Consider the following 23,720-nt stretch of genomic DNA (forward strand, 5'->3'; position numbering starts at 1 on the left):
TGGCCTCCAGCATTCCAGGTAACCATGAGGATGACCTTGAACCCCTGTTTCCATCTTCCAAGTGCTAGGATTACAGGTGTGAGCCACCATCCCCAAATTTGTTGGTTTATCTTCTGTTTTGTTTTTTGTTTTTTTTTTTTTTTTTTTTTTTTCTCAGACAGGGTCTTCCTGTGTTAAGTGCATCCTGGCCTTGGGTTTTTAATCCTCCTGCTTCTGCCTGTTGAGGGCTAGAATGACAGGTATGAGCTCTACACCTGGTTTCTGATAACAGATTTTTGTTGTCACATGGACAGCACATGCCACCAGCATCCAGTGAGTAGAGGCCTGAGGTGCTGCTAAACATGCCCCCACTACAAAGAGCTATGCCATTCTGAAGGTGAGCAGAAGCATTGCTGGTCTGATGTCCAAGTTTACATCCGGCAAGTGATGGGGAGGCTGTGAACGATGGCTCTGGAGCGGCTCTGACAACACCTGGCATCCATAGTTAGACAAGATCAGCTTGCTGGACCACCCCCATAGTTCTCTGGCTGACTACCCGTTGGAGGGCACCCTGCATATCCCTATTGCGAAGTGTGTAGATGGCCGGGTACAGCAGGGGTGTGAGGTTTATGTAGATGAGGGATACCAGCTTGTCTTCCTCCAGGGAGCGGCTGCTCAGGGGTCTGGCATACATGGCTGTGGCACAGCCATAGTGGAGCACGGCCACTGTGAGATGGGATGCCACTGTGTTGAAGGCCTTGCGGCGGCCAGCACCATCCCCCACCCCCAGGATGACCACCAGTACCCTGGTATAGGACAACAAGATAAGGATTAGGGGCAGCACCAGCAGAAGCATGCAGGCTGCCAGTAACACGTGTTCCTGAAGGTCCCGGTTCCCACAGGCCAGAATCAACACAGCTGGGAGGTCACAGAAGACGTGATTGACAAGGCCACCATGGCAGAAAGGCAGCTGGAATATAGCAGTGGTGAGGCCTAAGGCTAGGACAGAGCCACCCAAACAGCAGGAAGCTAGAAGGGCCCAGCAGAGCCCAGTGGTCATGAGCTGAGGGTAGTAGAGAGGGCGGCAGATAGCCAGGTAGCGGTCCAAGGCCATGGCTGCCAGCAGCAGGCACTCAGAGCCACCTAGAGCCACGAATAGACCCATTTGGGCGGCACAGGTAGAGGGTGCTACTGCCTGACCACCGGGAGGCAGGAGGAATCCAGCTAGCATTCGTGGAGTGAGTACCAGTGTGTAGGCCACCTCTACTGCAGACAGTGAGCCCAAGAAGAAGTACATGGGTGTGTGCAAAGTGGGTTCTGCCAGGGCCAGGCCCAGAATGAGCAGGTTCCCAGCCAGGGTGGCCAAGTAGAGTGGCAAGAGGAGAGAGAACAGCAGCACGCGGAGGCCCTGAGGCCACCCCGAGAAACCTAGGATAACAAATTCCTGTGGTGCCGTCCAGTTGAGCTCAGACCAGTGGCTCAAGTTAGGGCCTGGTGAACGACAAACCAGAGAGAAGCATCACAGTGGACGTCTTCCTCCCAAGATCCATTTGCCTTTATCTTCTCCTGGACCCAAGAACTCTGTGTCAGCTCTCTATAGCCTGCCCTGTGATGGTTCGTTTTATTTTATTATTTTTTTATTACATGTATCTGCATATGAATATGCCTGTGGGGGTCAGAAGAGGACCCTGTATCCCCTGGAGATGGAATTACAAGCTATTGAGAGCCGCCCAGTGTTGATGCCAGCAAGAGAACTTGAGTCCTCCTGGTAACAACCAAGGATCTTTATGAGCAATAGCCCTGCATATATGGATTAAGCCATAGTGACTACTAACCCTGTCTCAGGACTGAGCCCTCCTCTTTGCTTCACCCTGTGTTCAAAGCCCCCCTCACCAAGCATTTCCACTCACACACCAAATTCCATCTGGCCCTGTTTTGATTTGACTCTTGGTTTTCAAGTCAAACCTTAATTTCTTGTGGACACGGAGCTGACCAGAATTGGAAATAGGTAGTTCTGGATCAATTCTCTCTCCAGCACCTTCAAGTAAAATGAGGGGCCACACCCTGCTGAAGGAACCTCATTGTCTCTCTCCTGGGCAGTCACAACTGTCTCTAATGGGCCCATTTACTCCCAGAAAGAATCTTTTAAATCACACTTTAAAGTCTACATATATGTGCTTGTGTGTGTACACATATGCATGCATATACATACATACATACATACATACATACATACATACATACGGGTGTGTGGAGGCTGCATGTCAACATCTGGTAGCTTCCTTAATCCCTCTTTATCTTATTTTTTGATACGGACCCCGCACTGAACCTGGGGTTTGGAAATTCCACTAAGCTGCCTGGCTAGTAAACCCCAGGGATCTTTCTGTCTGTCTCCTCCATCCTGGACATTATAGGCATGTGCCTTTATTTGAGGTTCTTTAATGTGGGTTCTGGGACTTGAACTCAGGTCCTCATGCTTGCAAACAAGCACTCTGTACACTGAGTTATTTCTCCAGTTTCACATTTTATTTTTATTTTATTTTGAGACAAGGTCTCTGTATGTGGCTCAGGCAGACTTCAGGTTCATGATCCTCCTGCCTCAACCTCCTACGTGCTAGGTGTGTGCCATCACACTTGGCTGTTTTTCTAATGATTTCACCACCAACTATAGTGAGTATTTTACAATCAAGAACAGAAGTCAGGGGTCTGGAGAGATGGCTCAGAGGTTAGGAACACTGGCTACTCTTCCAGAGGTCCTGAGTTCAATTCCCAGCACCCACATGGTGGCTCACAACCATCTGTAATGAGATCTGACGTCCTCTTCTGGCCTGCAGGGATACATGCAGGGGGAAAAATGTATGTATAATAAATAAATAAATCTTTAAAAAAATCCCTGACCCAGGAGATAATTAACAAACTAAAAAACAAACAAACAAATAAAGTCAGGTCTTTGCTACACGATCTCATCCTTGCTTTCAGGATGAATTTACTTTCCTCCGCTCATCTCTCTCATCATCTTTCATGATGCTGAGGCCAGCTTCACTGCTCTTTTTCAGTTCCCTCTCTGCACTGTGACCCCATTGGATGGTCTCTGTTCCCACATGTTCTCTGTCTTTCCAACTGCTTTTTTCTTTCTGGATTCCACTGGGACCTCATATTGTCTATCTGGAAATTTTAGATTGGATAGAACTCATCTGTTGGATTGGATAGAACTCATCTAAAATCCCCCAGTGAGGGGCTGGGGTGTGGCTCAGTGGTAGAGCACCTGCCTAGCAGGCATGAGGCCATGGATGCCATCCCCAGCACTGCCAAAACAAAACAAACACACACACAGACCCCTCTAGACTGTTTGCAAAAGTTCTATTCAACCTCCAAGGCCGCTGTACTTTTATGCCTGTCCCCAGGCAGGCTGGATGCCACACTCTGAAGCTACAGTTGCCCAGCAACACTACTAACCTCAGCCTTCTGGGATGGGCAGTCTGAAAGTCGAGGGATAAGTTTCTTAATCCTTAATCTTCACACATTTGTGTTGCACACCCACAGGCCCTTAGTTATCTCCCCAGCCTTCGTTTTCAGCCCTGGGACCTCAGAGAGTACCTGGCCTCACTCTTCCCTACAGCAATTGCTCCAGATTCTGCTGGATTCTCCCTAAATGTGTACTTGACACTTTCCATCACTGTGACCATCAGCTTTGTCTGGAATGTGCAACTAATCACTTTCCTATTCCATACCTGCCCAAACTATTAGAATCAATCCATCTCCACACTTGGCTACCAAAGGTCATGTCAACTATGCCATGCATTTTCTCTCCTTTCTCTTCTCATCCTCCATGCCTTCACATTTTCCTTCACCATCACCACCATTACCACCACCATCATCACTATCATCACCACCACCATCATTTTTTATGATGCTTCAGATGGAACCCTGGACCCTTCCTGAATGGCAGATAAATGTTCTACTATTGGATGACATCTTTACTCCTTGATGATTTTGAGACAATGTCTCCTGTAGAGTCCATGCTGGCTTCAGACTCTAAATCAGTCATTCTCAACCAGTGAGTTGTGACCCCTTTAGGGATGAACAACACTTTCACAGGGGTCACATGTCAGATACATTAAGAGTCATAATAGTAGCAAAATTACAGCTATGAAGCAGCAATGAGAATAATTTTATGGTTGGGGTCACCACAACATGAGGAACTGTATTAAAAGGTCACAGCATTGGGAAGGTTGAAAGCCACTGTTCTAAATCCTCCTGCTGCAGCCCCCGAATGTCGGGAGAATAGGTATATGCTACTGCATCCAGATATTTTGAATTTTTTTGAGGATCCTGAAGTATCTTTAGAAGCAAAGAAACCTTCTGCCACTGAGCCATATCTCTTGAAAACTAACTCAAGCTCTGAGGCTGGAGAGATGGGCCCAAGAGATAGGAAAGTATTGTCTTGTGAGCATGAGGGCCTGAGTTCACTCCCCAGGACCCATTTTATCTTATTTATTTTTTTAAAGCCAGGTGTGTGTGGAGGCACAGTCCTATGGCCCCAGAACTGAGGAGGTAGAGATAGAATTCTTAGTGCTCACTGGCCAGCTAATGTGGCCTAGTTGGTGAGATCATGGCAAGCAAAAAGCCCTGTCTCAAACAAAACAAACAAACAAACATAACAAAAGCCAAGGTGGACAGCACCCGAGGAACCACAGCTGAGGCGACATCTGGTGTCCACATGCAAGCACACTGGTCTACGTGGGTATACTCAAGCACACATGTTCAACATACACACACACAAAGCTAACTCAAGCTCAACTCTCCCAAGAAGCTCAGCTGGCTGGGTCCAGTCCTGCTTCTTAGAAGCACTCACCCCCTACCTTCAATGCCATGAGACCGAGAGAGTGGGCCGAGGTGAAGTCCAACCATCACTGGAGCTGTCCTCTGTAGTTACTCAATTGTCCCTCTCCTCACTGGAGGTTCACGGTGTCTCTTTGCCATCTGTTATTTTGGGGCACTATAAAAAGTTGAGTTTGTGTTTTTATTTTCAAAATAAACAGTCTTCTTCTCTCTCTCTTTTTTTTTTTTATTTATTTTTTCAGTCTTTTCAAGACAGGATTTCTCTGTGTGGCCTTGGCTGTCCTGGTACTCGCTCTGTAGACCAGGCTGGTGTTGAACTCAGAGATTCACCTGTCTCTGCCTCCCAAGTTCTGGGATTGAAGGAGTGTGCCACCACTGCCAGCCATAAACCATTTTTAAAAGATTTGTGAATGTGAGCACATATAACTGCCTCTGTGAGTGTGTCACACTGGCTGGAGGTCACCCCAGAGATCTCCCTCAACAACTCTCTTCTTTTGAAAAGTTTTACTTTAGTTTAGTTTAGTTTTAGTTACTTTAGTTTACTTTACTTTAGTTTTGTGTATTTGTGTCTCACTGTGGATATGTACACCTACATGTGGGTGCCCGAGGAGGCCAAAAGAGGCTGTTGGAATCCCCCAGAGCTGGAGTTACATGTGATTGTGTATCACCCAATGTGTGTGCTGGCAACTGAACCTGGCTCCTCTGGAAGCAGCCAGTGTTTTTAATGCCTAAGCCATCTCTCCAACTCCTCCACCTCATTTTTTCGAGACAGGGTCTATTACTGAACCTAGAGCTCACTGATTTGGCCAAGACTGGTTGGCCAGCAAGCCTGTGTCCACCTCCCTAGCACACGCTGCCACACCTGACTTTTACATAGATGCTGGGGATCTGAACTCGGGTCCTCATTCTTGCATAGTACACACTTTACCCACTGCGTCCTTTTCACATCCCCCATCTTACTCTTTTTTTTTTTTTTTTTGAGGGGTTTCATTGTGTTGCTCAGACTGTCCTGGAACTCACTCTGTAGTCCAGGCTGGCCTTGAATTTACATAAATCATCCTGTCTTTGCCTTCCAAGGGCTGGGACTAAAGATGTGCACCACCATGACTGGCTTCACCTTATTCTTTTTAAAGGTAGTTTAGTCTTCTCCAAAAATCCTAAAAATATTAAGACAAGGTGGCAAGTGCCTATAAATCTAGCACTGGGAAGGTTAAAGCAGGAGAATTATGAGTTCAAGACCAGCTTGGGCTCAATAATGAAGCCCTGTCTCAAAAGCATCAGTGACAGCCAGCTGGCTCAGGGGCTGAAGGTGCCTGCTGCCAAGCCTACCAGCCTGAGTTTGATCCCCAGGACCTACACGGAGGGAGGAGAGAACTGATTTCCCCAAGTTGTCCTCTGACCTATATCTGAACTAAAGGAACACATGGATTTTTTTCCTGAAGTTTTGTGATACTCTCTTAATCCAAAGACTTATGAGGCAAGTGCAAGCATATCTCTATGACTTCAAGACAAGAACTTACTCCACCTCTTCCTTGAGTGCTGATATGACAAGAATGTGCTACCACGCCTCGTTTCTGTGCATGCAAGACACACTACCAACTGAGCCAAGTCCTCAGCCCTCTGGTGTTACCCAAGTCACATTTCTCCCCTAGGTGTCGGGTTCTTCATCTGAGGGGTCTGACAGGGCTTCGCAGCTCACCTATGTTTCAGCTGAGATCGTACTTCCTGGCCATCAGAGATCACAGGGAAATTCTTGCCTTCTTAAATGGCAGCAGCATCCTCAGCCCCCGGCGAGGTGTCGGAGACTGTTTTAAGTGATGTGTGTGGTGCACCTGGTGGAAAAGTCCCTATGGTTAGGAAGTACTGATGAGTTAAAAAAAAAAAAAAAAAAAAAAAAAAAAAAAAACAGGGCTTGTAAGATAGCTCAGTGGGTAGAGGTACTTGCTACCAAGTCTGCCAACTTGAGTTCAATCCCTGGGACCTGCTTTTGGGAGGACAGAACTGACTCACAGAAGTTGTTCTTTGATGGCAACATGTACCTATTGCATTTGTGCATGAGAGAGCACGCATGCACGTGTGCGCACACACACACACACACAAATACATGCACACAAAACAAATGTAATAAAAATTAAAAGAAAGTTGGGCATTGGTGGCTCACACCTTTAATCCCAGAACTGGGGAGGAAGGCAGAGAGGCAGGTGGATCTCTGTGAGTTTGAGGTCAGCCTGGTCTACAGAGCGAGTTCCAGGACAGCCTCCAAAGCTACATTCACCTGTTGCCCCTCTCAGGCAAACTAGCCTGGTGTATGCAGTGGTGAGCAATTGAGACCCTACCTCAAAGTTTTCTGATCACCATTTGTGCACTATGGCAATGTGCTCTCTCTCTCTCTTCCTCTCTTTATCTTCCATTCCCATTCCTACAGTTCTGTGGTCCCTGGTCCTGGCATCACTTCCATCTTACTCTTCAGTGGTCATGTTTCCGCATTTCCTCGAACACTGATGGGAAAGAAAAAACAGAATGAGGACAGTGACCACTACCGCAACTGATGTCACTACCACTACAGATACCTCACAATGTACAAATAGTGTTCTAAGCAATGTCCATGCACAGTATCACTTCCTACATAGTCACAGCTTATGATCTGCAAAGTCAGTTATCTAAAGGGCATTATTCCTGATTCATAGATGAGGAAGCTGAGATCAGAGAGGGTGACTTACCAAAGGAGAGTCACCCAGCTTCTCCCTGCATTATTATCTTTTTCCAGATACTGGTATCAAAATCTGCTCTCATGGAGAGGGCTTGCTGCACTTCGTACCTCTCTAATATGTCTGTGTCTCTCCATCCATCTGAGGAGGGGATGAGAAGAGGATGAAAGAAAGCCAAAGACTCGAGGTGCACAGAGAGATGAAGAGATGGACATCTGGAGAGAGTCACAACCAAGGGTGGCATGTGAGGCAGCTGTGTGCCTGCACACAAAGCATGCCAGACAAATGAGGGACAGAGGCAGGTGCCATTGATGGAGCAGCCAAACTCAGGTGGCTCAGAGGGCTCTGGGCAGCAAGGGTGGGGTTGGGAGACAAAGAGAGAGATTTAGAGGAAAAGACCAGAGGAAAGACATGGGGGAGGAAGAGAGGGAGAGGTTGAGAGGCATAGATGATAGATAGATGGGCTGGGAGGAAAAAAGATGCGTGTGTGCGCGCGCGCATGTGCGTGCGTGTGTGTGTGTGTGTGTTAGAGAGAGAGAAACAGAGACAGAGACACACAGAGAAACAGGGGAGAGACTGGGAGACAGGAGAAAGATTGAAAAATAGGAGAGAATTTTGAGAGGAAAAGATGAGATGGAGGAGACAGATTGGAGAGGGAAAGATTAAAGAGATTAAGGAAAGATAAAGAAAAAGAGGAGAAATGGAAAGGAGAAGAGGGGAAGGGCTGGGAAGGAAGGATGAACTAGGGAGGTAGAGAGACATGGAGAAGGAAAATGAAAGAGGTTAGAGAGGGAAAGGTGTGAGAGAAGAGAGGAGAGGGAAGAGGGTGGGAAGGAGGGAGGGAGAAAGAGGGGGAGAGAGGGAGCGAGAATAGATTACCATGGAATTCATGAAACATGGTTTCCATTGGGAAATTCTACTGGAAGCTTTGTGTTTTAATCCCGGACAGTCACGCTCTGCAGAGAGCCATCTTCTATGGCTCCTCCCCTGCCATGCCCGGAGGAAAATGACCACAATATGGAATATTGATGTAATCAAGGCACCCAGGCCCAAAGATGCTGAATTGCAAGGTCTGTGACTCCTAGCCTTCTGCTTGGCCAGCCAACTGCCAACACACTGACTCTGGCAACAGTTAAAAGTTCCACCCAGGACCACGGATTCACATCAGGAAAATGACTTAGGTCCTGCCTAGAACTCTGAGTTCCCCCTATCACAAGACAGATCCACCACAGCTACTTTACAATATCTCCCTTCCCTGTATTCTGCTCCAGTCATCACTTGCAAGTTCCTCACCAGTGTGTATGTCCTGACCATCAGTGTCTTCCTGATCCTGCCCAGGTGCCCCTAACATCAGAATGTCATTTTTCCCACCTGGAAATGTACTCATCCTTCAAAGTCCACATCAAACACAGATATAACTGAAAATAATGCAAACAAAAGTGATGCAATACAGCATCAATCACGGAAGGCTTTTGTAGAAACAGAAGCTGGCCGGGCCCATCTTGGCCCCATCTTCTGACTCCCCCGATAGTCCAACTTCTTTCAAAGCCAGGAGGAGATCCCTGAAAGATATGCTTAATGGGTTTCCCAGGGCCCACTTAAGGGTCTAGCTTGAGCTAAAGCCCCAGAGTCTCGTTAGCACCTTCTCCCCCTCCCACTGTGCTGTCTCTCGGTGTGAGGGTCTCAGAAGGAAGGGGCTTGAGGGACAGGAGGGAGAGGAACGTGGGAAATCAGAACTTCAGTATCTTGGGAGAGCCTGAAACTTCTGGTCCAAGGAGACAGGAAGGCCGTCTCCCTGTAGTGATGACAACATTGGGAGTTGGGAGAGATGACCTCAGAGGAATGAGTAGCCCAGGGCACTTTAAGAGAAGATCCCTGGAGAAAGGAAGGAGAGTTCACTGCAGCTGTGTTCAAATTTTCATATAATTCACCAAAAGTTTGGACCCACAGGTGACCAAAAGTGTCATGGTTTAGAAGATGTTGAGTAAGAGTGAATGTCAATAACATGGCAGTTAGCTCACAGCAAATGGTTCCACATCTGTCCGCAGGCTACATACAATACTCCGGGAAAGCCTGAGTTCAAATGAGAAGCCACGGAGGGTTGGAGGGATGGAGTAGTCCATGCCTGCCATATACACACTAAGGATCTGAGTCCTGCTGCCCTAGAACCCATGTGTAAAGCTGGACTTGGCAGCATACTCATAATCTCAGTACTGGGGTGGCAGAGACAGGGGACCCCTGGGGGTTGCTGGCCAGCCTGCTTAGCCTGAACAGAGAGCCCCAGCTTCAGTGAGGGACACTGTGTGTGTGTGTGTGTGTGTGTGTGTGTTTAAGGTGGAGAATAACTGAAGGCACCTACCCCCAAAGCTGGCACAGCTCAGAGAAGAGTGAATTCCCCCAGCCACAAGTTCCCCCAGTTGCTTTTATCAAGTTGTCCAGTAGCCCTTTGCACTGCCACACACTCACACAGCAATCTTTGCCAAGGACCTTTGCAGTCTTCCCTGATGTGTGCGCTAGCTACAGGAGCTCCCCAGATTCCATGCCATCATTCCTTCTTGGGGCTGGAGCCACCCTACCCTGAACCCCTGGACTGCGCATCACCATGACTTCCAAGTACCAATCCAGTCTGCTGGTAAAAGCTGTCATTTACCAAAGCCAGTCCATATAACCTGGAACAACTGCTCTCTCTCTGCCCCCCTGAAACTGCCCCCCCCCCGTGTATGTGTGTGCGTGTGCGTGTATCCATGGGTGTGGAGGCAGAGATGGATGTTGAGTGTCTTCCTACATTGCTCTCTATCTTATTTTGAAACTGTTCCTCTAGTGGAAACTGGACCTCACTAATCTGGCCAGATTCACTGGGCACCGAGTCCCAGAGGTCCACCTGTCTCCACCTCCCCAGCAATGTGGTTACAGGTATGCACCATAGCACCTTGTTTATACGTGGGTGCTGGGGAACTGAACTCAAGTCCCCAGGCTTGTGAGGCAAATACTTTACCCAATGGACACTGGCAAATAAACAACAGATCTCCAGCAACTGGCCCTAAATGAGAAATTTCTGTATTACTGGAAAAGAAATTTGAAATAAGGAGCTGGATAGATGTTTAAGAGCACTGGCTACTCTTGCACAGGACTTTGGCTCGATTCCCAGCACCCATATGGCAGTTCACAATCTCTAACTCCAGTTTCAGGGGATCTGACGCCCTCTTGTGACCTACAAAACACTGCACACACATGGTGCACACACAGGCAAACAAAACACCCCCACACGTAAAATAATGAAATATTTTTAATGAAAATAATTGTCTTAAAGACACCCAAAAGAATGACTCAACATTGGGAAAGGAATGCATGAAGAAAGTGAGAATTTAATTTTTAAAATAATTTTTAAAAAGACCAGGTGTTTGTTTTAAAAAGCATTTATTTATTAATACATGTATATGTTTTTTGTTTTTGTTTTTAAAACATTTATTTATTATTACATGTACATGAGTGCTTTGTCTGCCTCTGTGTGTGTGTGTGTGTGTGTGTGTGTGTGTGTGTGCACCATGTGTGTGCACCGTGTGTGCAGTGTACATGGAGGAGAAGAGGGCATTGGATCCCCTGGAACTGGTATAACAGATGGTTGTGAGCCACCTTTTGGGTGCTGGAAATTGAACCACCCAAGAAGAGAAGCCAGTGCTTGTAGCTACTGGGCTATCACTCCAGCTCCCCTCCCCATTTTTGTTTTTGAGACAGCTAATAAGAAGCAGGGAGATAAAACTGCAGCAAAGAAAGTCCAGGACCACATGGGTCCTCCAGTATATTCTACTAAATAGTCTAAGAATGGACTGTCTGGGGATAGTGGAACACACCTTTAATCCCAGCACTCAGGAGGCAGAGGCAGGCAGATCTCTGTGACATCAAAGTCAAAGAGTTCCAGGTCAGAGAGGGCTACATAGTGAGATCCTGTCTCCCTACAAGAAGTATAGAATGTGTCTCCTTTTGCAGAGAACTCAAATTTGGTTCCCAGTACTCACATATGTCAACTCACAACCACTTGTAACTTCAGTTTTTTTTTTTTTTTGTTACAGTATAGTATAAGACAACTAAATGGGATTTATTGCAAGGATGGCTCAGCATATGTAAGTATATAAATATAAAACATGATATTAGCCAGGTGTTGGTGGAACACACCTTTAATCCCAGTATTCAGGAGGCAGAGGCAGATGGATCTCTGTGAGTTTGAGGCCAGCCTGTCCTACAGATCGAGTTCCAGGACAGGCTCCAAAGCAGTACAGAGAAACCCTGTCTCGAAAAAAACCAAATAAATAATAAAAAAATCCCCAAAACAAAACATGGTATTAACATATCTAACATGATCATTTCAAGAATTTCAGAAAAACACTTGTTAAAATTTGATTTCCATTTCTGATGTTCACAATACTCTCAATGAAGTAGGTGTAAATGGAACTCAAGGTTAGGAAGGTAGCTCTGTGGGCAAAATGGTTGTCATGCAATCATAAGTACCTGAGTTCAGATCTTCAGAGCCCATGTGAAGCCTGCAGATTCTACAATCCAGTCTAAGTCCCTTTAAACATGCTACTATTCCCATGGAATCACGATGCTTTCAATGTACTATGAGCAATCTTGGTCAATAACAGTGGTTGACAAAACATATCACAACATAATAAAGACTATGAAAAACCTATAGCCAAAGTTGTGTTAAGTGTAGGAAAAACCTAAAGGATTCCCACTAAAATCAGAAACAAGACAAGGGTATCCACTCTCCCTATTCTCATTCTATATGATACTTGAAATCCTTGCTGGAGTGGTAAGACAAGAAAAGAAAATAAAAAGAATCAAATAGGAAAGGGAGAAATTATAGTATGTCTGTTTACACATAACGTGGATTTATATGTAACTGGCCTTAATGACTCCATCAAAAAACTAGAATCAGTAAACACTTGGAACAAAATGGCAGAATACAAAATCTACATGCAAAAATCTGTGGTCTTCCTATGTACCAAATGGCAAATATCCTGAGGAAGAAATCAGAGAAACATTCCCATCCACAATAGCTTCAAGGAAAAAAAAAATTGAAGAACCTGAGTTGTGGTGGTGGTGGTGGTTAATCCCAGCACTCAGGAGGTGGAGGCAGGAGGATCTCTGTGAGCCTGAGTCTAGCCTGGTCTACAGGGAAAGTTCTAGGAAAGCCAGGGTAACACAAACAAACTGTGTCTCAAAAAAACTTGAAAACCAAAAACCAGCCAACCAACCAAAACAAAACAAAATTCTGAGGGAAAAATTATGAGAAGACTCTAGAAGACTGAAAGATCTTCCATGGCCCGTGGTTGGAAGAGTTAATATTGCCTGTAGTGCCCACGCTACAATCTGTTTCACGAATCGGGCGAAGGCCTAGAGATTGAAATAAAGACAAGACATCGGGTCATTCGTTCAATGGCAAAGTCGGAACACCAAATGCCGAATGCCGTTTATTGAGGGGCAAGAACGGGCTTAAATACCGACTTATAGCACAGTGGAAAATTACAGGAATTTTTTGGCTTAGCTCCTCCCTGTGTTGTCACGAGGTGTGTGTCACAAGATGTGTTGTCACGAGGTGTGTGTCACAAGATGTGTTGTCACGGGAAGAGTACCAACAAAAGCCTTGGGGCAAGGAGTTCCCGCCAACAGCTTCAGGCTAGCTCAAGGTGCCTTGGGGTCCTACAATTGCCCATCCTACCAAAAAAAGCAATCTATAGATTCAATGTAATCATAAACAAAATCCTCTTGGCACTCAGCATATAAATGAAAGTAACCAAATAGAATATATCAGCACAAAAGACCCATGAAAGCAATCATCAACAAAAAGAATATTGTGGAGGTACACCATACCCAATTTCAAGTTATACTATAGATCATAGCAATAAACACAGTATGGTACTACCACAAAAGAGATGTCAGTCAATGGAACAGAATAGAAGACCCAGGTATAACTTCACTCAACTAAAGCTACCTGATTTTTTTCAAAGATGTCAAAAATACACAATGGAGAAAATACAGCAAATGGTGTTGGGAAAACTGAATGGGTACATGTCAAAGGCACTAGATTCTTCTCTCTTATGCTGCACAAAACCCAACTCCAAATGGATCAAGGACCTCACATAAAACTGAGAACTCTGAAACTACTAATAGAAAAGTCAGGGCATATGGGACTGGATATAGGCATAGGGGAAGTAAGGCGACTATTGACAAATGGGTTCTGTACAACCAAGGAGATGCACTTATAGAATGATGAAGAATCTGTTAGTGACTGGCATGACTTTACTGCCTTCTGCTTAGAGCTTGGTTTTGTCTCCCCTCAATAAGCGTCAGGGCAATGCCTGTCGAGAGCAGCCTATGTGGGGCTGCAAACAGAGCCAGCAGAGTGGCCCCAAGTCTGTACCTGATTGGGGGAGTGTGGATGAGGGAAAGGCTAGCTATAGACAATAAAGAAAAGACAGAGAGACAGAATAAAGGTCAGGAGGGCAGATCAGTCAATATTGAAATGCTAGGAGTTTATTTTTCACCACTCTTACATACCTTCTCCAAAAAGGGCAACACAGTATCATATATGGAACAAACAGGCTTTTCTTCCTTACTTATTCTAAGGGTTCAGTAACCGCACCTTAGCTCCAACTTCTTGTTCCCTAGCCCTGAGAGCCAGGAGTAGCCACACCTCCTATTCAGGTCTGTTGTTATTTAGACGAAGACAGCCAAACATCCTTCTGTAGCCACACCTTTGACCTTTAGGTCTTATAATTTGCTGAGGACAGCTTTGAACTCTCTGTCCTTGTGCCAAGATAGAGTGCAGCCGTATTTATGGGCACCCATAAATGACTAGACAGAATTCCTTAAATATTTAAGGCCATGTGTTTTTCGGTCTTTTCCAAGATCCCTCAAAAGTTGATGACTCCGCCTTAGCCTTCACCTGTTATATTTTAGCATATCTGCTCCAGTGGCCGATGAGGAAAGGCAGCACCAGAGATAATGAAGTGTCACTCTGAGTAGCCACTAGAGGGCAGCACTCTATCCCAGTCCCCTGGAAACAGGAGAGTTTTGCTCCAGGTGTTTCCTTCAGGACCCTTTCTTTCACAGAAGCCTCAGGGAGTGAGAGAGCTGGAATGTTCTTTCTTTTTACAAGCTTAGGCTCTACAAGTCTGAGCCAAACATGATTGCTCAAGGCGTCGGGATTTCTCCTGGGGAAATCGGGGAAATCACTCTTTGTCTTTCCAATGACAGAGGGGGAAATGCAGTCTCATATGTTGGTAAAAGTGTGCCAATGGTGCTTTTGCCTCCAATGTGACAGAGGAACACATCCAGTGTTGACCCTCACCTTCCTCCTCATTTGAGTCCACCTCTGTTGAAGTAGAGGCTCTCTTGTTTTCTGCTGCAAACACCAGGCTAGCTAGACAGTAAACGACTGGGGAGTCTCCCGACCCCATCTCACATCCCCTCCCCTGCCAGCCATCAATGCTAAGATTACAGACGTACAATATGTGCTCTGGGAATTTGAACTCAGCTCCTCACATTACTGTGGCAAGCACTTAACCCACTGAGACATTTCCCAGCTCCTAGGTGGCAGAGTGGATAGTCTAGTTCCAGGGGTCGGAGTTCTGGCTCAGTGGTTGAGTGCTTGCTACTTGTCCTAAGTAGGACCTAAGTTCAGTTCCTAGCATCCACATCGGGTTGCTTACAACCACCTGTAATTCCAGCTCCAGGCAATCCGATGCCTGCTTCTGCTTCATCAGGCATATACCTGCACACAAGTGCTCACACTCACACACATATGACACATGAGTAAAAATTTATGTTTGAAAAGTAGTTCCCAGAGGCTCCTGTATCTGCATTCTGCACCGTGGAAGCTCTCACCAGAACCTGGCTGTGCTATACTCTGACCACCTCACACTCCCAGCCCCAGAGCTGTGAGCAAGAAATGTTTATGTGCTGCTGGATGGAAGCTGTGCACTTCACGACAGCATCTCATAGTGAAAGAGCCTCCTCGAGACGGTCCATCCAAACCTATGCACTATTGTTTTAAATGTTTTTCTCTTTTTACTCTTTTGTCTTTTTGAGGGGCCCACCACAAAGCTCCCAAATAACAATCACACAGAGAGGCTGATTCTTAGTTATGAATGTCCAGCCGTAGGTTGGCTTATTTCTAGCCAGCTTTTCTTATCTTAAATTATCCCATCTATTTTTTGCCTCTGGCCTTTTCCTGTTCTCTTCTGTAAATCTTACTCAGTGGATTGCTGTGTAGCTGGATAGCTGGGTTGGCCCACTGATGTCCTCTCCTCCTGGTTCTCTTTCTCCTCTCCTCTTCCTCGTTTCTCCTTCTATTTATATTTGCCTGCTGGCTCCACCTATCCTTGCTCCTGGCTTGCTATTGGCCTTTCAGCTCTTTTTTAGGGCCACCAGGTGTTTTAGACAGGAACGGTAACAGTTTCACAGAGTTAAACAAATATAGCATAAACAAAAGGCACACACCTGAAAATAATATTCCCCAACAATGCACTTAACCACAGTATCCCATAGCGACAGAGCCTCCTCTAGAGGACCCGCCCATACTTCCAGGGAGGAACAGGTCCCTCTTTGGGTCACTTCTGATCTGTGTTCTCTGGCATCTGTGCACTCCAGTCAATCTTCTGGCATATGGAGTAAAGTGCCCCAACCACTCCACTGGGCACCTAGCCCTATCTACCCCTCCAGGGGATCTGGGCTTCTCTCCAGGACAGCTCAGCCTAGGAGAAAGAGGAGAGGAAAGATACTTGTCTCCTCACATTGCAAAATTAAGGTGAGGGGGCTTTCCTACAGCTGTTATTTTAAATATTTAAATTTTATTTTAAAATGTATTGCTTTATTTTGTGTGCACATGTGTATGTTATTTATGTGTTTCTGTACATGTGCATGCATATGCATGACTGTGGAGGTCAGAGGACAACTTTCATGAGTTAGTTGTCTTTCTACCATGTATATTTCAGGGTTTGATCTCATGTTTGGCTGCAAGCCCCTTAACCTGCTCAGCCATTTCACCAGCCCTGAGGTTCTTATAAAGGCACTACTATCATTTCTGATGGTTCCACCCTCATGACCTAATCACATCTCAAAATTTCCACCTCTTGACTTTACTGTTTGGGAGTAGGTTTCAACACAGGAAACTATGGGGACAGCGTCCATCTCAAAAGCACTAGGATAATGGCCAGTGTGGAATGGGGTTTGCAGTATGTACTTAAACAATGGCCTCATCTCTGAAAATACCTGAATGATGGTTAGTTTTAACTGTCAACTTAGCATCCACCTAGAATCATACCCGAAGAGAAGAGTCTCAGGGTCTGGAGAGATGGCTCACAAGCTAAGAGTGCTTGTTGCTCTTGTAGAGGCTCTAGGTTCAGTTCCCAGTAATCATATGATGACTCACAACCATCCATAACCCCAGTCCCTGGGGATCCAGCACCTGCTTTTGGCCTCTGCAGGTACTATACACATGGTGCCCACACATATATGCAAGTAAAACACTCATACACGTAATCTTTACAGTCTCAATGAGGCATGTACATGGGGGGTTGTCTTATGTTAACTGAGGTGAGAAGACAGACCCACTGTAGGTGGCGCCATTCCCTATGCAGAGCTAAGGCTGTGACATGACTAGCTCGTGCCACAGTGGTTTTCCTTCTACGATGAACTGTAAGCTGGAACTATGAAATAAACCAAAACCTTTCTCCTCTGAGTTGCTTTTGTCAAGGTGCTTTATCATAGCAAGTGGAAATGACAATAAGAAATCTGCCTATAGCTTGTTTAGAGGTTGGCTCCTGGCATCTCTCTTTGTGTGTCCTCTTCTTGGAGACAGGTCCCAAAGATGAAGAACTCTGATGGAAACCTCTTATGTGGCTTTAAAGACTCCCCATTCCACCAAGTGCAGACTTCACTTGGGAAACTATTGGGGATGTCATATGTATGGACTTGTTTCCCCATAAATAGCCCATACCAAGGCTGTTGATGAACTTTACCCAGGATTTTCTATGGGTTTTTCCTGATACCATCACCACCTCATCCCCCTGTCTGTCTAAGACCTCTCAGCTCCAGACGGAATCTGGTCCCAGGAGCTCGCAGAGAGGTGACCTCAGGCCACAGACAGTGGTGGGTCCAGTACCCCTAAAACCACATGGCTTATTTGCTGCTGGAACAAGGAGCCCAATCTACAGCTTCGATGACATCAGTGACAGGATTTGTCCCATGGAGTGCAGTCCACTCTTCATACCCCCTATCAAATATCTCATAAGATCTGGGCTTGGTGGTACAAGTCTGTAATCTCAGCTATTTGGGAGGCTTGAGGCAGGAGGATGACACATTCATGGCAAGATCGAACAACTCAGTGAGACTGTCTCGAAATAAAACTTAGAGGGCTGGAGGTGTGGGTCAATGGTAGAGCACTTGCCTAGAATCCCCCAGTGAGGGGCAGGGGTGTGGCACCTGCCTAGCATCCAGGAGATCCTGGGTTCAAAGTTTTACACACATATATATATACACACATACACAAACACACACATTGTTTTGTTTTGTTTTAAAAAGAGGATTGTTAGAGACTCAGCTGTTACATCATTTTATGAGGCCACCTGTGAATTTGTCATGATGGTGCACAACTGCTATCTCAACACTCATGAGGCTGAGGCAGGAGGACAGCGCTGCAGGCCAACCTGCAACAAGATCCTGCCTCAAATCCCAAAATACAAGAAATCCCTACCTTAGCTAACTCAGCACCCTCTTCCTAGATCCTGGGAAAAGCCGAGCCTCCAACTGTGGGGAAGGGAGGGCTAATCACTAGCTGCAGTGGTCAGAGATAGCAGAATCAAAGACCAAATTCATAATTCATAGGTGGGCCTGATGACGTCACTGTTTGGGGGGGTGGAGGGAATGTCAGGTCCAAGGTTGGGAGGAACTGGTTGACCATGAGCTGGGGGGCTGGTCTCAAAAAGAAAGAGCACTACTAGCTTGAAGAAATAACTTTTATTTTTAAATGGTGCTGCAGATGAGTCTGGTGAGGTCCACATCTGCCCCTGCTAGGATACTGGTGTCCACCCCCAGCCCATTCAGCAGCTCAAGGGCCCGGAGGGGGACAAGTGGGTCTTGGGAGCAGGAGTGGGGAGCCCCCAATCCTGTGCCTGGTAGCTCTCATGAGGCCATAGGTCCTCGCCCCCAGCTTCTGGACCACACAGCAGTCACCTCATGAGCCAGGAGGACAGCGGGGGCCAGCAAACGGGTTGTCTTCCCTCCACAGGCCTCTGTCTCCTTCAGTTTGGATTTCTGATGAAGAGTGACAAGTTTAGCTTTGTGATGCTGTCAACGAATCGGGGCAGTTCCCCAGCTAGTGCTCCTGTGCTGTAGTCATGCCCAGGGTGGTACTAAAGTCCGTGGAGATTAACTGTCCTCATTGCATAGTGGGTTTCCTGGGAGTTCAAAGGGTGCAGCTGGGCATCCTGTACTAGACCATGCCTATCGAACTGGCTTCCTTTCTACCGCCCACTCAGTTCTCTGATCCTTGTCATTATTCTGTCCCTGTATCGGTCTCTGCCTATGCCTGCTTAGTTCCCTTTATGTAGGTCCCCACCCACATTCCTCTTTTCCCATACCTACCCATTACAGGGCGGTGAAAACCTTCGAGTACGCTTGGAAAGCTTTCCTGGAGGTCAGCAGCCGGGTGAGGAGCGCCATGGGCAGTAGGAAGCAGCAAAAGCAGCAACACCAGTGATGGCCACATGACGCCTGGACAGGACTCTGCGAAGGCATGGGCTATCGATCAGAGGCCCTCCCTTCCTGCCCAGCCATCCATTCCCTCCCTTCTCTGCACGTCAAGCCCACCCATCTCTGGTCCTGAAAGGCCCGCCTTCTCACTTCTGAGGTGTCCTGTGTCAGCCCTCAGCCTGGTCAACGGTCTCCAGCTCTCCAAGAACTGTCAGGTGCAGACAGTTGTGGCCCAGCGTGGCTCTGGAACTACTGGTCTCCTCGAGCCTGATCTAAGTGCTGGCCACACCCCTCACCCAGAGCCACGCCCCTTAAGCCTGAACTGAGCCGCCCACTCTGACCAGACCCTTCAGCCCAAACCATGCACACCCACTCAGAACTGCTCCCTTGTACAATGGCCATGCCCTTAAGACTTAGCCACACCCTCCCGCTGAGGAATACTTCATGGCAGAGCTGCTCAGCGTTTTGCTGAGCGCTATCCTGGATATGGGCTTAACTTCACTCGTTGGTCCTTTGCAGATCAGGCCCCACCAGCACCATTGCCAGAACTCTAGTGGCCCATGGTCCCTTGTTCCTTTCCATTCTCCATCTCTTTTGCATATATGAGTCCGTCCTTCGTTCGTCCATCCTGTATGTGTTCATGAAGTGGCCAGAGGACGGATTCAGATATAGTTCTCTATTAAACTCCACCTACTCTTTTGGAGCTCATGCTTTTCAGCTGAACTGGCAGCCAGCAAGCCCCAGCCATCCTCCTGTCTCCATCTAGTTCAATGCTGGGATCACAGACAGCTGTGGGACCACACTGGTTGGGTGAGAACTGTTTAAATACATTTGAATGTATTTTGCATACATCTTACGAGGGCAGGCATGTGTCGTGGCATGAGTGTGGAGGTCAGAAGACAGCTTGCAGGGGTTTGGTTCTCTTCTTCCACCATGTGAGAAGTCCCAGGATTGAGTTCAGGTTGTTAGGTTGGGCAACTGGAGCCTTTACTGGCTGAACCAGCTTGCAGACCTCCTGGACATTTCTTAAATGTGATTCTTCATCAAATCAAGTACATTTTATATTTAACCCAATGGAATATAAATCTTAAATTTTAGGAATACGAAGTTTTCAAAGTTTGTAAACATGAAAAGTGATTCACACAGACACAAAAACATACATGTCATATATGCACTGAATAAATGTAATAATAAATATGAGCTGGTATGGTGGCACACACTTTTAATCCCAGAACTTGGGGGGAAAAGGCATGAGTTTGAGGTCAGCCTGGTCTTCATAGTGGATTCCAGGACAGCCAGGGCTACATAGTGAGACAATTTCTCAAAAAAAAAAATTACTAAATACATACATATCTGTAAAAATGTGGGGTGAAAAAAGATAGATGTACTGGCTTTTTGATCTTTTCAAACATTTTTGCTCAAAATATACCATAGTGGTAAGCTTCAAAGGCATGATGCAAGAAATCATAGGAGATGCCACCAAAACTAAAGTGACTATGAAGGAGCGCTGTACAGAGTTATAAAAACCAGACACTCTGACACACAGCATATGCTACACATCGGAAAAGTTGGGTGAAATCCTCTATCAAAGGATTCATGCATGCACAGAAATACACAGTGCAGAACACACCGAGGTATTCAGCATCAGACAATGGCAGGAACCAGACACATAACCTCTGCAAGCCTCAGCTAAAGCTAAATGGTGTGCGGATCGACAGCACGGATGTTTTGCCTGTGTTTATCCTTCACATACAATCACACCGTGTGCCTACCAGTGTCTGGGCTTCTTTACTTGGTCATGTGATGCCTCCGACTTCAACATCATCCCCTCCCACCGTCCAACCAGTTTCCACAGTGGAAGCACACCCCTTCCACTACATATGTGAGCCTTGAGGGTTCTGGGATTTTTTTTTTTTTGTAAGTTTTTTTGTATGTGTATATCTAGTGCATTAGTTTGTGCCTCTGTGTATGCTTTGTGTGTGTGTTGTGTGTATGTGCACCCATGAGTTTCTGCCTGGTTTGAGTAAAAGGGCATACACATGCTTAAAGTGTCAGTTTTCCAAAGTGTGTTATTAGTTTCCCACCAATGCACAAGTTCCTGCCCCGGGGCTAGGTGATTGATAACATTTGGGAAGGAATGGAGTTTGGTTCAGCACTCATGTATGGAGCTTCACACCTGCTCATAATTCTAATTCCAGGGATTCAATACCCTTTCTGGCCTCCAAAGGCACCTACACACACACACACACACACACACACACACACACACACACACACACATCTTCTTTAAATGTTCCCGTTGTGTACATTCTAACAAGTACCTGATTTTTTTTTGTGCTTTCCATTTTAACTATTTCAGTGAACAAGCTTTACAAATCACCATGCATGATGTATGAGTGTGGGCATGCATGTGCCATACAGTGTGTGTGGTTCAGAAAGGACTTTTCAGGAGTTGGTTTTCTTCCTTACACTATAGGTTTGGGTCATAGGACTTATGCAGCCATCTCACAGGTTTTTGTTTTGTTTTTGCTTTGTTTGTTTTGGCTTTTGTTTTTCAAGACAGGGTTTCTCTGTATTGCTTTGGAACCTGTCCTGAAACTAGCTCTGTAGACCAGACTGACCTTGAACTCACAGAGATCCACCTGCCTCTGTCTCCCGAGTGCTGGGACTAAAGGCATGCATGCCACCGCCTGCCTGATGGTTGAGTTTTTAACCTATATTCCTTTGATCATTAATAAACCCAAACGACTTTTCATATATGTATTGCTTATAGTCATTTTTTTCCTTTAGCGATGTGGATGACCATGTCTTTTGCTCATGTTTTCTGCTTACTGATTAGGAGGTATTCCTTATATATTCCAGATAAAGCACCAGAAAACCAGAAGCTCCAAGCCCCATTGCTTGTAAATGAAGGCTCAATAGGTAATAATAGCCATGTACAGTTGTCTGGGTACTGTACGGTGATGGGAAATGTCATTATGTATATATGTTTCTCATACTGGGTAATGAATAAAGCACTGTTGGCCAATAGGAAAGGAAGATAGGAGGGACTAGGAGACAAGGAGGAAAGAGGAAGTAGTAAGGAGGGGTCAAGATGGAGAGCCTGGGGAGGCCAGATGCAGGCCCCATTCCCCGGTAAGATGAAAGCACGTGGAAATATTAGATTAACAGAAATAGGTTAATACTTAAGACAGAGCTAGCTGATAAGAAACTAGTACCTGGCCAACAGCATTATATCAAATACAGAGTCTCTGTGCATTATTTGGGGCTCATGCGGCGGCGGGACAAAACCAGTGGCCGGCAGAAAAACCAAGTATGGGGTTTCCTGTCTATTACAAGAGGAAAGCTAGGCATCTGTGAAGGGACAAAAGCTACAGGGTTTATTCACTGGCTCTTTACTAAATATGCTTACCAATACCTTTTCCTTACTGTATGAACTGCAAGAACAGTCAACCTTTCTGTTTTCCTAGTCACTTAAAAAAAGGTTGGGTCTTAACTTTTTGTGTATTCTGCACAGGTGTTCACGGGGGCCAGAAGAGGGCATGAGAGCCCTAGGAGATGAGTTTAAAATGGTTGTGAGCTGCCCATTATGAGTACTGGGAACTTAACTCAGGTCCTCTGAAAGAGCAACAAGTGTTCTTAACTGCTGAGCCATCCCTCCAGCCCCTCCTACTCACTTTAAACTCATTTAAAATTGTTATCTATGTGTGTGTGCAAGTGAATGCAGAGACCACAGGTGTTGGGTCTGGAACTGGAGCTACAGGTGGTTGAGGATGCATAAATCAGCCCCGCTTCAAGAGAACTAAGTTTGCTAAGATGATAAATACTTTTTCACTTGAATTTTCTTCATGTGACTGTTAACTTTGGGAATATTCAGCCACCTCTAGTCTTGGCCCAGGCCAGGTCTGATCACCGTTTATAAAACAAATATCTCCACTTGGTTTGTCTGGGTTTAGGTCATATAATCATGCTACAGTGGCATTCCGTCTTAACCGTAAGTCTGATTTTCTGTAGTCTTAGGTATCTGTGGGGTGGGCTGTCAACTGCACTAAGTAGAAGCAAATTACAATATCTGGGGGTGGGCAGTTTTGGGAATCAAATGCAGGGCCCTATACATGCTAGGCAAGTGCCTTTCTACCAATCTATATCCTCAGTCTTCAATCCCTAGAGTTTAAATTGCACATCATTTTATGCAGTGTTGAAGAAATCTCACTGGGTGTCAATCATCCTCTTGTCCAGTGATTTCACACTTAGTGATATTCATCACTAAGCAGATATAGCAGAACCATAGTACTCACATTTTGGGACTATCTTGTTTCAGAACTGAGTAGAGGTCTTGGTGGAGATCTACTGTGGGCAATGAGAGGCTGGCTGTCCTGGAAATCAGAAGAGTATCGTGATGATTGATTCAAACTGCTTGCTCCGGATTCTTACATG

At 46.0% G+C, this 23,720-nt stretch overlaps 1 protein-coding gene and 1 long non-coding RNA gene across 2 annotated transcripts; both read right to left on the reverse strand.

The window, feature by feature from the left end:
* Positions 1–484: 484 nt before the first annotated feature.
* On the reverse strand, positions 485–14,989 carry LOC127237346 (olfactory receptor 10AC1-like). Its single transcript, XM_051205578.1, has 2 exons — positions 14,881–14,989; positions 485–1,470 (listed from the first exon to the last, which is right to left on the reverse strand). The coding sequence occupies exons 1-2, from the start codon at positions 14,987–14,989 to the stop codon at positions 485–487; spliced, it is 1,095 nt and encodes a 364-aa protein (XP_051061535.1).
* Positions 14,990–18,533: 3,544 nt separating this feature from the next.
* On the reverse strand, positions 18,534–19,514 carry LOC127237142 (uncharacterized). The gene is made up of 3 exons (XR_007835823.1): positions 19,401–19,514; positions 19,197–19,316; positions 18,534–18,845 (listed from the first exon to the last, which is right to left on the reverse strand). It is a non-coding gene; the product is annotated as an uncharacterized LOC127237142 (long non-coding RNA).
* Positions 19,515–23,720: the final 4,206 nt, after the last annotated feature.

This window comes from Phodopus roborovskii, unplaced genomic scaffold (assembly GCF_943737965.1).
Source record: "Phodopus roborovskii unplaced genomic scaffold, PHOROB, whole genome shotgun sequence".
NCBI classification, from domain to species: domain Eukaryota; kingdom Metazoa; phylum Chordata; class Mammalia; order Rodentia; family Cricetidae; genus Phodopus; species Phodopus roborovskii.